Source organism: Phyllostomus hastatus, unplaced genomic scaffold (genome assembly GCF_019186645.2).
Source record: "Phyllostomus hastatus isolate PE091 unplaced genomic scaffold, TTU_PhHast_1.1 phas_contig_40, whole genome shotgun sequence".
NCBI classification, from domain to species: Eukaryota; Metazoa; Chordata; class Mammalia; order Chiroptera; family Phyllostomidae; genus Phyllostomus; species Phyllostomus hastatus.
Genome location: NW_025333872.1, coordinates 89,974,556 through 89,990,283, shown reverse-complemented (window position 1 = coordinate 89,990,283; position 15,728 = coordinate 89,974,556). Strand labels below are relative to the sequence as shown.

General features: G+C 47.1%; 1 protein-coding gene across 4 annotated transcripts in view; it reads right to left on the bottom strand.

Annotated features, from left to right (window-relative positions):
* Nucleotides 1-1,148: 1,148 nt before the first annotated feature.
* The window catches only part of ESR1 (estrogen receptor 1), a 366,173-nt gene continuing 351,593 nt past the window's right edge, over nt 1,149-15,728 (bottom strand). For all 4 annotated transcript variants that reach the window (XM_045843476.1, XM_045843477.1, XM_045843478.1 and 1 more), the window contains 2 exons: nt 9,490-9,673; nt 1,149-5,636 (listed from right to left, as the gene is read on the bottom strand). In XM_045843476.1, coding sequence (XP_045699432.1) covers nt 5,402-5,636; nt 9,490-9,673 — 419 coding nt within the window. In that variant the 3' untranslated portion in view covers nt 1,149-5,401. The remainder of the gene's footprint in view (nt 5,637-9,489; nt 9,674-15,728) is intronic.

Sequence of the window (15,728 nt, the reverse complement as noted above, 5' to 3'; positions counted from 1 at the left end):
GAAGGTAATAACCCTTAGAATAGTGATAGCCATGCATTTTAGGTATCTATCGTTTTAATCCTCATAATAGCCCAATGGGATGGCACTGTTCTTATTTCCATTCTAGACATGAGGAAACCAGGGAAAGTCCAGGTTGAAGAGTCTGCCCAGGTATGCTAGAGCTAGAAAACAAAAGAGTTACTCGGAATCAAAATGACTCAAACAATGTGAAAAACCTAAATTCACCCGAATAAAGGTGTGAGTGCAGACACGCCGTTGGAGAGGATCCGGGAAGGGGGAAGCGTGCCGGCCTCTGTCCTTCAGTGCTCTCCGAGAATTAACCCCAGTCGTCTTCACGGTGACCCTTCCAGGCAGGTGGCACTGTTAATGCTCTTCACAGGGGCAGGAAGGGAGGCGCAGGGAAAGTAGCTGGCCCAAGGTCTCACAATAAACAGCAGCGTGAGGATTCACACCGAGTCATCTGGCAGCAGAGCCTGTGCGCGTATTATGCTGCCTCTCAATGAGTCACACTGTGTTTTTCTCCCGGTTCATCAACTCACAGAGCACACGGGTAAAAGGGAGCGTGCGGGCAGCTGTGCAGAGGGCAAGGAGTCCTGAAACGGAAACCTGGGGGGACAGAAGCATGGTGCACAGGTCATTCCTGCTTCAACCTTTGTGATGGGTGGAGAGGTTTTGGAGTGAATTAGGTAAGTTCCAGATCATTCATTCATCCATTCACTCATTCATTCATAAAAAAAAATTACTCTCAAGCTTCCTCCTTCTCCTTCACAGGAAAGGGCTGGAGTGAGGCATTACAAAACACAGTTTTAATGAGCACGCCATATACTCCTCACCTCCACCCTATCAATTAGGTGTTCCTGAAACCGTTTTGTTGATGCGCAAGTGGAAGCCCCATCATAAAACCTGTATGTGGTGGTGGTCAGAAGCGAGGCCAGGTGTGCCTGACCCCAGTGTCCACCCACTGCCTCCTGTGCCTGGAAGAGGAGATCGTGGATGTGGGCCAGGGGCCTGGCATCTGACTGATGGTCAGGGTTCACTGTGCCCTGTGGATGCATTTCATCATTTTGGTCTTAGGTGGTCAGTGGTGAAGCATTGGCAAGTAATGGAGCTTACCAAAAACAAACGAACAAAAACAAACAAAACACCGGTTGCTTTTGTCTAATTTTTTATTTGAACATCAAATAGATTGAGAAAATTGTTTACAGGTGCTTGAGCATCCCATTGGATTCTTTACTTTTGAAAAGTGCAAAAGAGGTTTACAAGTGTGTTTCATTAAACAAAGCAAAGCTGCAACAAAACAGAATCACATCAGTAATGGTCTGCGTCAGCAAGAGGGCATATAAATCCGTCAAACACAATTTGGCATTTGAGCCTTTCCCCATAAAACAAGAGCTCTACACTGAAGAGTATGTAGTGCACAAAAAGCATTGTTTTTAAGTCATGAAAGAACATAAACTGGCATAATGTCACTTATGAATTCAAGTCTCTGTAACCAATGACCTCTCTGTGAATGCAAAGGGGTCCGTGTCTCAGGCACCTGCTCATGGGGCTGTATGTTGTGTCCAGGGTACACAGCTCTGTGCAAACACACTCGAGATGGGTTAAAAAATGGCAGCATTTACATATTTTAAAAGTTCAGGCACATTTGGATGTGAGAAAAAGAATAGAAATTTTTCTTGAATATCTAAAAGACAGTGCAAAAATTGAAGTGCCATAATAGAGGCAGCCGTTACTTAGAAAACACTTGAAAACGACTTAGAAAGAGGCCACTCTCACTTAAATCCAAATGGAAAGGAAATGCGGTTAGAGTAGTCACATGAAAGAGAAAGATGGGTGTTTGGAACCGCAGTGAAAGTCATCTGCTACAGCTGAGGGTAAGTTTGCAGGGAGTTCACCTAAGGAAGTACTCGGTGTGATCTGGGCCCATCCTCCCAAGACTTGCTCCAGAGAGAACTGTGGTCGCCTCCTAAGCTAGTGTATGACTCTACTTGCCTTCAATAATTCCTCTCCCAAAGCAGGTTTGCTGGTGAATATTAGACATGACTCCGGCCCTAGTGATCATTCCCATTGTGCACGGTCCATCTCAGAGTTGGCAGAAGATTTGGAATAGGAAAATGATCTAGGATGGGTTCCATCTAGGGGTACTCTATACCAGTGGCCTACATCAATGGCCATGGGAATCTATAAGATTGTTAACAGGTGAGAAGACCTGAATGGGACCAAAAGTAGTTTATCAGTAAGGCCCTTGTTTGTTCGGCCCTGGAAAGGCATGGGGTATTGACGCGGTTAAACATACTTACAAAGTTATTTGGGAGAACTAGTCTCAGATGGCACTTCCCTAGGGATTTTGTGTTCTCTTTGGATGAACTAGCCTCTGTGATTGTCGCGTGACGGCATTACAGAATCGTGACAGCAAGCCTAGAGCCTGGCAACGGCCAACAGGAACCCAGGCCGCTGGCTAGTCCTTGGCCTGGACTGCAGATGCCACCGGTCCTTCCCGGGGAACTCGAGCTGTCATTTCAGAAATGGCTGTCAGATAGTGCTAGTGATTTGTGGTTCACAGGGCCGAAGTCTGAACCCTGGTGTGTACTGCAGACACCAGCATTGATCCGCCTCACAACACTTTCCAGACTCCTATTGCCGTATTTCCCATTCTCCAGATTCCTGAGCCCACTTCTCCACAGCACCCCATCCCCCGCCCCAGGCCGATCGTGTCTTTTAAACTCTCAATTGCCTCACCGTGGGGGAAAATCACAGTATGTTCCCTACACTGGACAGTCACATTAGCTACAAAGTGTCAGCTGTCCATTAGTGGCACTTCAAATAAGAATAAAAAGAGATTTCTATAATCACTTGAGACTCCTGGGCTAACATTCCAGCCTTCTGGTATTCTCTGCCCATTTCAAATATAGTAGTATCTTAATATGAATACAAACACATCGGATGAATAATGTAAAACCCTCCACTGTAGCATTGTTTGGATTTAGCTGGTATTATATCATCTATAGTCCTAATATTTTTTGTCTGTTTTTATTTTTTTAAAAGAAAACCTAAGTATAAACATTAAAAAGAACCCACCGACCCATTAGCTACTGTCCAAAAATATTACTACTAATATTTTGGTAAAGCAAAATTAGCTGCCCTGAATAAATTTTCCTTTTCAGGCATAATCTCTGCTACATAAGATTGTCTATCACTCAATATCCGACAATAGGCATCTGGATTAGTGCGATTTTGTCTACTGTGGATATAAAAGTTGATATGAAATGTGATCTTCATTTAAATGAATAATCACCAGGACTTAGGCATCAATCAATGACTGCATACAAAGAAAAAAAACTGAATATTTTTGTTGGTTGTGCATGTTAACCCAGTCAAATCAAATCCAGAACAGAATTACTACATTCAATTGTCTGATAAACAAGCATTGCAATTTCAAAAAAATATATATATTATACTATAGAAGGTGCTTCTTAAACAAAACAACAACAAAAGAATTATGTTCCAAACATATTCTTAATGGACAATACATAAAATTGCCCCCAAGTTTAGATGCACATATCTGGAAAAAACTACCCCTTTTTTAAAAAAAAAAATGTTGCCCTTCCTGATTCCCAGTCCCTTAGTGACCACCGACTGGGCAATTAGAAATTAGTGAAATCCACGTCTTGAAATAGGCATCCCCAGAGAAGCCCTAGAAACTTGGCTGGGGTATTGGCTGACACATCACCTCTCAGCAGGGTTCAGATTATGGACGGTGAGGTCACTGGAGGAAACCAAGCTTCCTGTTCAGCGGAGAAGAGGAAACCCGTAATTGCTCTCCCGACAGGCAAAGGTCCTAGATGAGGCTGCCCTGTGGCTGGAGTGAGACTTTCTTTTTCTGTCTATAGATCAACAATTCTAGTCTTGCTCTTCTGGCTTATACAGTTTAATGAAATGAGCTCTGGGGGAAGTTTTTCTTCCTCCACTCCCCCAAGCCCAAACCTTTGTATTTGGAAGATGTCTAAATAACCAAGGGCACGTGGGTCGTGTGGGCAGGCCCCAGGCGCCGCCAGGGTAGGGTGCGCTGCACTCCACGGCGCCCACCCTGGCTTCAGAGTGTGCTCTGCCAACCGCAGGGGTACAGCCGTCCAATCAGGGCCGTGCGCGGGGGAATGGAGAGGAGAGGGCTGCCCCGTGGAGCCCAGGGCAGCCCGCAGTGCAGTGTGGCAGTCCTGGGGAGCCGCAGCCCGTGGCAGGGCCACCCTGAGCCTCGCAGACTCATCCAGTGTCAACCGTTTCCTCCCTGTCCTCTAGTACCTACTACAATGGTCATGCACATTTACTATTTTAGCCCAGTGCCCCAGGGCTTACAGTGTCACTAGGGTGCCCACTCATTGAAAGGGCTTTTGGTCACAGGCTGGGCACTCTACGCGAGACTAATTCACGTTCGGTGTAAATTACACACCAGGAAGATCCAAGCAGAGCGCCCCCTGCTGTCTGTGTGAGACCACACCGCAACAGATCCTGACGCGGACTCACTGCAGGCCGTGTGGGGAGAGGGCTCTCTCTTATAAAACAAAAACAAAAATTAAAAAAAAAATAAACAAGAATTTTATCCTTCACAGGAATGCTGGCATATGGGGAGGTGACTTAACTGGGATCAGCTTGCTCTTTTCCACAGGTCCCCGGGAAGCGGGGGTTAACTGGGACCCAAGACCTGTACGTAGTGCTCTCAAAAGCCAACGAGAGAGTGTGCAGCAAATCTGAAGGTGCAGTGTATTCAGTTGACAAAGTCTTGACAACTAGGGGATCTTCCTTCCCTGTGTGCACCCTGTATTCCTACGGGGGAAATGAATAGACAATCGCTGAATAAGTCGGCTACAGCCACGCGACCGAGCAATAAAGTGTTACTTCAATCAATGATACGTTACTCTAGGAATACAAGAGGACACTGTAATAGACCCTTGATCTAGCTTTCTCCAAGTCAGCATTTAAAGGAGCCACTTCCCATTCTTTCCTGTGGCTTAGATTCGTTAAAAAGTGCTTCACAGAGGTGAAATGTCCGCTCTCCAGGCCTGGCTCTCGACAAGGAGCTCAAATGCCCCGGCTCGTCTGAGCCCCAGCTCCTAGACTGAGTTCAGTTATGAAAAGCTGCAGGAATCCTTATGCTTAGAAGGCAGCAAAGGGAGGAAGAGAGCTGTTACAAAGAATTTAGCCCTGGCGTCCCTTTGGCTGTTCCCAAAAGAAGGCGCGCCGCTAAGAGCTGAGCAAGCAAACGGATGGCCACTCGTATTATAAAGCCATAGTGGTTGGTGGTTGCATGCTGGAGTGCGTTTGGGAGCAGAGTTTGCTGTCGTGGTGGATGACGTGGGCAGAAGGCTGCGGGGATTCTCAGAAACTCGGTGGAGCCAGGGAGCTCTTACATCGTGGCAGGGAAACCCTCTGCCTCCCCACGGATGTAGTACGTGTGCAAGGAATGTGACGAAGGGGGCCCCGCGGTGGCCATCGGGCCCTGGTGCAGCTCCTCCATGGAGACGCCCTCGAGGCCGCCCGGGGAGTGCAGGCGGTGGGCATCCAGCATCTCCAGCAGCAGGTCGTAGAGCGGCACCACGTTCTTGCACTTCATGTTGTACAGATGCTCCATGCCTTTGTTACTGGGGGCGGGAAGACAGAGAGAGAGGACCGCATCAGACCGCTGCAAACCCCAGGCTCCGAGACTCCTAGGGCAGCGGAAGGACAAACTCCAAAGCCACAGGCCAGTCCTGCTTCCTGTTTAAAGAGCCGCTTTAGGATCTGTTCCCTCCTACTAAATCAAATGAGAGTCTATTCCCTTCTGTTGGCATTATATCTCAACAGAGAGCAGATGAGATATACAGCCAAACAGGAGGTGTTTATTTAAACGTGGGAAACACATCAAGAAATCCCCTTGCTTTAAACTTTCCGCTGGTTTCCCACTGAGCTCAGAATAAAACCTAAATGTCTCTCCTAGCTCTGTAAGGTCCAGCTGACGTGGCTTCCACAAACCTCTCACTGCTCCTCTCACCTCTCTCCCCAGATGCACCCCCGAGAGCCCCCCTGGTCCCGGGCTGTCCCATGAGGAAACGGAGCTCCCTCTACTTCCAGACTCAGGGCATCTGCACTTGCCGTTCCTTCTGTCTGGCGTGCGCTTCCCTAAGACCTTCAAATGTCGCCCCTGTGAAAGGCCTCCTGCCACCCCGATGGTCATGGCCTCCATCCCTTGCAGCTTCAGCTGTCCCCTGGGAAATTACTCTGTCTTCCTCCTGCCCTACCTGAGGGTCTCCTATGTAGGTATGTATGTCCACATTTATATTTATTCTTGACCATGTAAATGCACGCTCATGCACACACACACACACACAGCAACATGCACACTGCCAGTTCTGTGAGGAGCAGTGATTTGCCCATCCTGTAGGCCTACCCCAGGGCCGGGAACAGGGTAAAAACCCAGAAAATAGGGAAGAAATGGACATAGGGAAACGTGGGCACATGGCCTTTCTCCTCTTACCACACTCCTCCTCTGCCTTCCTCCACCAGCCCTAACTCTGCTCTGTCCCCACCACACTACCAGGCAAAAAAAAAAAAATAGAACAACTATTATCGATCTTGAAATTTTAAAAAGTATCACGACTAGGCAGGACTGAGAGAATGCCCTAGAATCTATTTGTATTCTCAGGAGGGGAAAAGTCGGCTCAGCTGGAGACCTGCATGAAAGCACAGCATCAGAGCTGCTACAGCCTTACCACACAACCTACATTACAGGTTTAAGTGGCATTTTGTTTGTTTTTGTTGTTGTTTATTTGTTTTCATTTAAAAGTGGCCTTAAAGTGACATGCCCCCTGGCTGCGATACTGTCTTGCTCGTGCAACCTAATGAATCACGTTTATAATTAGGTGAAGTCTGGTGTCAAATTCTCTGAGTAATCACATATGGCTGGGTCCAAGCTTAACAAAACAGAGTCCTGTGATTTAGATAGAGCACCATGACGCATCAAAATATTAGAGTGTGTGTGTGTGTGTGTGTGCGCGCGCGCACGCGCAAGCACATGTGTGTCAGTGAGAGAGAGAGACAGAGAGAGAGAGAGAGAAAGAGAGAGAAAAAGAGAGATCAAAGCCTTCAACAGAATAGCAACTTGGCTCCAGCTTTTCACACAATTCAGACAGAGGCTCTAGAGAGCTCACACACTGCTGATCCCCTCAACTATACACTTCCAGTCAAACCAGCAGGGCCTGTAAATTCAGTGCAGATATGTTTGGTATCAACTAACTAGGTTTGTTAATGCTGAAAAGCAGTTAATAGATTTAAAAATCCCGCAATGCCTACCAACGCATAAAGATCTTCATCTGTAATACTTGGTTTCTACAACATCTTTGAAATTCCTAGCTCAGAGTCAAAACTTTGCATTTCTTTAAGGAAAAGTTTATGGTCTCAGCCAGAAAATGTGGCAGGGGCTTACACAATTCTGGTACCTCCCCTACTCCTCTCTTTGTTATATTCATCCAAAGAAACAGGAAAGAGTTGAAAATGTGTGCTACAAATGCAGTTACCTGCTCTACCTGGCCAAGGTGAGACCTTCACCTGCGACACAGGAATATTGGGGGAAACTCTGAAAACGGAGACCACAGTCACCTTCTCCCAAGCTTTGCCAAGCGAAAGCCATTATTCGGGAATTTCAAATTCACAGGGTAAGGAAAATCCTCAAATAATTGGTTCACTCGTTCATTCACTCAGTAATAATGCTATGAGTATATATGATGTGTCAGACTTTATGTAGGGCTCTGTGGAGTACACACAAAAAAAGAAAGCTACACTTATTTTCCCAAGAAGCTAATAATTTATAAGGTTTTCTCCACAAAGGGTGGCACCTGGGGCGTGAATGGAAAAACGTCTTGCCCTTTGACCCACAGTTTGAAAGTCTCTTAAAATTTAATCGGACCTTTTTCAAACACTTGGCCCTTCTTCCCTCACAGCCACTAAGAAAAGGAATCCTTTCCATTATTCCTAGGGTCCCAGTGTGAGCCCACAGTCACACGTGGGTACCCGTTTCCCCACTGTCTCCCCTTCACTTCATGTCTGGGGCCTTCATGGAGTAAAAAGCCCACCACTCTCTTCATCTCTTCCCTGCAGACTGAGTTCTTCTCCTGGGAACAGCACCCAGTAAGCCTCTGGCCAGCCAGCTTACGTGTCTGCTCAGTGTGGGAATGAGGCCACTGTCCTCTTCTGTAACAGAAAGGCTCTATTTCCTCTGGAAAGGCTCTGTTTCCTCGGTTCCAATGGAAAATATCTAAGCTACGATAGATCAGCGTGCTGTTCAGGAATATGTAGTCCCTGTGCCATATGTCCATGCCTTTGATTTGGGGCTTCACCACGTGACTTGCTGGACCAATAGAATGTTAGTAGATGTAGCTTAATTAAAGTATGAAAATGCACTTGTCCGACATGGCTTGCTTTCTTATGCCTCTGCCATTGCTATCGAAATACTAGGTCCCAGCTAACCTGTGGGGACAGGAGGCCAAGGAACTGAGGCACCTGGCCAGCCTGTAGGCCTGCGACATGAAGCCGTCTCCCAGCTGTGTCCAGCCTCAATCGGCTGACGCACGGATGTGTGAGGGGGCCCAGCAGAGCTGCCCAGCTGGTCTGCAGCCTGCAGCGACTCCCCCATGACCCATAGAACAAGTGTTTATGGCTACAGCTCAGAGTGTGAGGAAGCCCTACAAAGTTAAGCAAGGGGCTAGAGCATAAAAAAAGTAATATAAGCACAATAAAGGGATTTCCACTTTTATCTAAAACCAATGGGAAGCCATTTCAAGGTGTTAAGTAAGGAGACAACAGGATGGAATTTGCTGCTAGGATGGTCGCTCACCATCATGGAGAATGGATTTGAAAGGATCGAGATGGGAGGCAGGGGGAAGGGTTATGTGGCTGGTGCAGAGCCCCAGAAGGAAACAGTGGTGGCTTGGACAAGGGCCATGGCAGTGGGGGTGGCAAGAAGGGATCTGAGAGGGATGGAGCAGTCAGCGTTGACCTTCCCTGTTGCATCCGGGCACAGAGTCTCTTGTTCAGGGTCTCTAAGTGAAGTAAGGAGGTTTGACGCAGGAAGCACAATGGACATGCCCAGTGCCTTCAGAGGATGGGTGACCTCAGAGGCCTTCCTGACGAAGTGGGGCGAAGTGAGTGACCCCAACTGCCCTCTTCGCCCAACACGCACACAGCACACTCGCGCCCCACAAGGCCTTGCACGTGCTGCAAACTGAGTATGAATATCACTTCTTCTCTGGGGCCTTCTGTCATACTTGCCCTGAGCCCTGGACAGGTTCGCAGCCTCCTTCTCCCACCCCCTCCCAAAGCACTAATTTGTATTACACGTCAGAAACCGTTCCAAGTGTGCTGCCCACATCCTGGCACCAGCCCCTCCTGGGCCGGCTGTAACCTATGTCGGGGGCTTGTTTTCTCTATGTCTGTCCTGCGGGGAACCCAGGGACGCCTCACCTCATGTGCCTGATGTGGGAGAGGATGAGGAGGAGCTGGGCCAGGCGCCGGTGCTGCTGCTGAAGAGTCAGACCTGACTTGGCCATCAAATGGATCAACGTGTCTGTGATCTTGTCCAGGACATGGTGGATGTGGTCCTTTTCTTCCAGAGTCTTCAGAGTACTGGACAGAAATGTGTACACTCCTGAAATGTGTGCACAGAGAGAGAGGGTGTGAGAGACAAGCTCCAAGAGGACAGAGTCGAGGAGACTGAAGGTGTGTGTGTGACACATACTGAGTCAGTGCTCTTCCCTCATGCAACAAGGGGGTGGGGGCTGGGACCCATTTGATCCAGGCAACTCTGCAAAATTCCTACGTGTGAGCCAGTTTCCAGGGTTTGTCATCAAGAGTCCCAGGAAAGGCACTGTGAGCCTTGGGGCCATGATGGTTCTACTAGCTACCCTTTCTCTGACAGGTTTGACACCAACAGTGAGAACTATCCCGTTAATGCTGATAACAACATTGTGAGACGGAAATTAGCATTCCTTTTCAAATGGAGAGACCAAGGGCAGAGAGACACATTAACTAAGATATCTCAATCAACAGGAGAGAGCAATGCTGAGAATGAACCCCCAAAAGCTGACTCCACGTGTGGCCATTATAATGGAGATGCTCAGGAGACAAGTGACCTGTTGGTGAGCCACACAGAGAGAGTGACAGTGATTTCCTAAGTGACTGACAGGTAGGACTCAATTTACCATCACCTGTCAGGTCAGGTCTAGGCCCTAGTACTTCTCACCCTCAGCGAGAGGTTTAGACGGGGTGGTGCAGAGGCCAGTGGAAAGTGCTGATTTTTACTGCTAGGCATGTTCTTTCCCTCTTTCCTTTGTTCTGGCCCTAGATCCTACCCTCAGGGCCACATGTAGACTCAGAACCAATCAGGCTACTCCAGTCTTTGGGACAATAAGAGCCCCACCTCACAACTTCCACACACAATTAAAAAAAAAAAAAAATCAGAGTTTTCCCTGGGATTGTATAGGGTGTCATGAGGCAGAAATTTTTTTCTTCCAGGGTTGTTGAGCTGGAAGGATGGGAATTTGGGACTTTCACCTAGCGGCATCTTCCCATAGCACATGGGGCCCCCCTCTGCGGAACAGAGCATTCATGCATCACACAGAGGCGGTAGTTGGTAGGAGAGAGGGGAATCCTGGTTCCAGTTACATGGTCTTGCTTCTTCCATTTTTAATTCCACTATGGAATGTTCATAGTATCCTTTCTAACATGTGAATACATAAATTCTCTTTTCATTTAAGAAAGCGTGAGTTGGGTTTCTCACACTTGCCACTGAAAGAATCCTGACTATCCCACTAAGTTGTGAGCTCAGCCCAAGGGCCAGAAAGCAAAAGATCAGTAAAGAAGTGAAAAGGACTGAGATCAGGAGGAGGTCAGGATGGATCCGTCTTTTCTTGGCACCGCAAGGGTGGATTTCTCTGTCAAGTAAGTACTCCAGAAGAAGCTCCATTCTGCCCAATTCTCGTGTATCACCTTGCGGGAAGCAGGTGAAGTGATATTTTCTCCCAGTGGCACACACTTAGCCCTATTTTTTCAGTCTTATTTTAATTCAGCCCACTGACGCTCTCATAGATTTATTTCTTCTTCTCCCCCTCATCTTCCCTGGTACCTTTAAGTTGAGGCTCCCAAGTTTATCATCCCCTGACTTTGTAGTAGTAATGTGCAGACGCGTTATGACTCACACAGCAGCCTGCAGGTTCAGAATGGGGAAAACATTTACACAGAGGAACTCATAGTAAACAGGGCTGTAATTGCCCAGAACAGAAAATGGCTAAGCTTGACAACAATTTCGACAACAACAACCAAACCAGAATGGTCAAGATCTGGCCTTACATGCAACTGAAAACAGTAACAGAGCTTCTGGTACACAGGAGCACTGTGATCCGAAGCAAAGAGAGCACAAAGTGAGCAGGCAGCAGACACAGTGGGAGAGGAATGGACTGTTGGGTTACTTCACTTATGTTATAATGTGGGCTCTCCATAGAGAAAGAATGCATCCACTAGAAAAACAGGCAGCCATCCAGTGGCCTTGGAATTGGCCCGGAGGTAACAGATGTCAGGAAAAGTGTGTGCACCAGTGGTTTAGGGGCCCGGGGTGGCCTCTGCTGAGTCCCCATGACCCTGCCTGTCACCACACTCTGTGTCATCACACGGATTCCAGCCTCACAACTCCTAGAGGCCTTATGTCTGGCGGCTGGGCCTCCTGGGCATCTGCCCACGCCACAGAGCTGGGTTCATCTCATTTGGATGATCCATTTCCTACCAATTTCCTTTTTTGTTACCACCCAGGATGCTGGCCTCATTCAACAATGATCCCATTGTTGTTCAAGGAGCCAAAAGCTTTGATGTTCCCGCCCGGGGAAGATACAGCAGTTGGCCTCCCTACTGGCGCACAGGGTTAAAGGAGAATGTACTACGATCCCAGATGTCCCTAGAGGGCCAGCATTGCACTATGCCCTTGGCCAGGGAGGTAAGAGCCTTGGCACTCAGACTCCAGGGTGTGAAGTCTCCTCCTGGGCTGCTGAGCCTCCCCCTCCCTGATGTGCACACATGAACACGTGGATGTGGTCCTTCAGTGCACTATCGTGGAGAGCCTGCTGTGTGCGTGTATTGCGTGATATGATAAAGGTCCCAAGCCTTATTTCCTTTTAAGTGTTAATGCCTTCAGAGCAGACATTGCCTGTAGAGAGAGAATTTTCTTAACCATGACTCTTGGGAGGTAGGCCATTCTCAGAGCAAGCCTGTTTTTCTAGTCCTGCTTTGGCACCAGTGCAGCCTATCATCTCGGCCTCGTCCGCTGAGGCTTCCTAGCTGTGTGAATGTTCTCAGAATTAGAGACAGTCCCAGCAAAATGCCAATAATTGCAGCCTTTGGGCTATTCATGTCAAGTGTGGTCCACGTTCGCTGCCTGTTGCCCCTAAAGGGCCATTTGGAAGAAACAACAGAGCTCCAAATTCCCAGAATGCTTCAGGAGCTCTGGTGAGAGCAAAATGGGGCTGCGGGTCACTTGCACATCCCAGGTGGTCTCTGCCACCCTGGACAGCTGTGCCACTGTTCCCAGAATCACAGAGCCAGTATCAGACACTTAGGACCTTCAGAAACATTCTCACGACAAGGCCAGCTTTTGCAACTCTCAAGGTTGCTCCAAATCCCAAAGATGGAAAAAAAAAATCATCTGTATGTCATTATCCAGTCTTAAAGTGCTGCTGGCAGATCTGAGCTTCTGCGTGTTCTGAATCTTGCAGCCGACATGGGGAGCTGCGGGAAGAGTCTGTGGAGGAAGCTGGTGGCAGCAAGGAATGGGCAGCGAGGCCGCAGGGACGCCCCCTATGTGAGATGGCAGTTCAATCATCCCCACGCCGGGGGTCTCACTGACGGCTCCTCTCATTCCGCTTGGATGCTCTCTTCCTCTTTCCTGTGTACCGTCCACTCCCAGGGGACCTTTCCCCACCTGCAACACTCTTGGAGGCACGCAGTCGAAGGAGAAGTTGGAGGAAAAGAGGCATGAACACCGCAGTGCCCACATGCACCTGGCCGCGCCAGGAAGGAAACAGTAATGCATCCAGGGCTGTCCAGCAGGCCCCACCTGTGCAGAGAGGAGGCCCACGGCCTACCAGGTGCAGAAGTCACACTCTTCAAACAAGGCTACACTGTTCCTTTTCCAAAAAGAGAAGGTGGCAGTGGACCTGGGTTTGCCTTCAGTCCACGGCAGCTTGGCCAAAATGAAAGGAAATGACTCAAAGGAAAAAGACAGCGAAGAAAATAAGTCCACAATGATTGGTCTGGAACTTCTCTATCTTTCCTGTTCACCCAGTGACTCATTGGCAGGTCAGCCTTTTGGGGCATCTGCTCAGAATCGCTTCCACAAGCAAAGAGCGTGCTTGGTAGGAAGGGCCTTCAGAGCTGACAGTTGGATGAACAGCACGTTTGTTTTGTGCTCCGCCTACGACTGCCCTTCTTCTTGGGGATGGTGCTGGCCCTTGCGGAGTGTCCGAACAGCTTGTGGCTGCCACAGCCACTTAGTGGGAGAGGCTGGATGTCCTATGATGTGCAGGACGTCCCAAACGATGAAATGAAGGGACTTTTGTATTGAATGTCCTACTGAATCCACCGTACTATAAACAAAAATTTGCAGTGAAAAGTCTGAAAATCTTCTACGAGGCTGTACATGAAGGTCCAGCATGCAAGCTGGCTATAGAGAGGGAAACTTAAATGGGATGTACTTTTTCAATATTGAGTAATTTATGGACTTTCTGCAGTCTGCCAATTGACTGTGTTACATAAACTCTCCCGCTTTAGTTGAAATGATTTCGGTGCAGTCGTACTGGAGAAAAGCAATGCGCCTGGTTGCAAGTATGGAGAAGAGATGCAAGGCTCTTCTGAACAAAATTAGAATCAACTATCATCAAACTGTAGATTTCAATGAAATACGGTGCTCTTGCCCCCTACGTATTTTTAAATAATTTTGTAGCATGATAAGAAATCTATTTTGTGGAAACTACCTATTAAAATTGTTTGGGGTTCTTGTCTCTCTGCCATATACAGACACATACAAGTCTTGAAAATATGGACTGTATCATTTTTCTGTGCATCATGATGCACAAAGGACTTCGAGGAAGTCTTCTCCATGCCTTTCCTCACCATGTGCGGTTCTCCCTGCTTTGTTCCCCTTTCTGCTGCTTGGTCAGAATGGGAGACTTTGGGAACCACCCAATCAAGACTCCAGAGCCCTTAGTCCCTGAATGACCACACGGAGGGGGCTCTGACACTAACCTGCACAGGCACGTGGCATTGTTGAGTAAACAAGAAATAAACTTCTCCATGTTTGAGCTGTTACACATTTTGGAACTTGTTTGTTATCAAAGTTGTCTCACTTTAGTGCAAGATAAGAAATATTTTATGCTTTACTGATTGAATAAGTGAATACATTTGTATAAGGAGAGATAAAGTCACAGGGATGATTTACATGCCTTCTTTGCTGCCATTTCCCACATTTCTAAGGCTGTGGGCTGCATAGTTAACTTATATAATAGCTTACTTAGGAGTTATTTCCTTTCCAAAGCATAAATACTATCATATTTTGTTACAGAAACTATGATCCAGAGTCTAGAACCACCTCATATCCCCTGTCATGTTAACCATTCATTCAAAATACTAACATAATTGATTGCAACCAATAAGTTAAAGAAGCAAGGGGCAAGCCCAGGATGCTGGAATGTTCATGTTCTTTGAGCCACGTTAGTCATGGCTCAAAGATGCAGCTCCCAACATGACTGAGGATTTCAAAGAGATTGCTTTATGCCATGCAGGAACTGACTTCTCATTTCATGAACTGAACAAGACGAGTGAGTATCGCTCTGAGCAGCATTTATCCATATTTATCCATAGGTGGGAAACTTCCATTCTACTGATGATTATTTAACAGGAAGGTGAAGAACCTGTCCATAAAACAATCCTTGAACAATGTTTACTGTGACACTGGTATTTGTAACATCACAGACTCACCCAAGTTCCCTTCTAAGAGGTCTCGAAGTGAGAGGGATCACAGTGAAGGTAAGAGTTCTTACCAGAACCTTACAGGAGAACATGGTGGTCCTGTTTATTTGGCTTCACTATATGCCCACAAGCACCCTCTTGGCACAGATGACTATGAAGTCATATGCTAATGATTCAGTGACATTTATCAATTTCGTATAAGTTTTAATGAAATCTGCTAGGATGCTCTAGCTGGGGTGTCCAACCTTTTAGCATCTCTGGGCCACACTGGAAGAAGAAAAGTTGTCTTGGATCACGCATTAAATACACAAACACTAACAAAAACTGACAAGCAAAAAAAATAAAGGTCCATGCATAATTTATGATTTTGTGTTGGATAGCATTCATAGCCATCCTGGGCCACATGCCGCCATGGGCTGCAGACTGGACACCCCTGCTCTAGCAGATGACTACTCGGTGCATCAATACATTTAAGCAGACTAAAATGACAAAAAACACAGTGATATTTCCAGGTAATGAAACTGATGAACTAATTCAAATGACTTGAGAAGAAATCTTAAACGTGCACTTTAAAAAAGAATTTAAGTGGCAGCCATGTGTCTCATTTTTATAGGCAAAATTGCAGTTTTTAATTTTTGTAATAAATAGTAGCCTCACTCGCCTTTTATCTTTTAAGACAAAGCCATTATGAA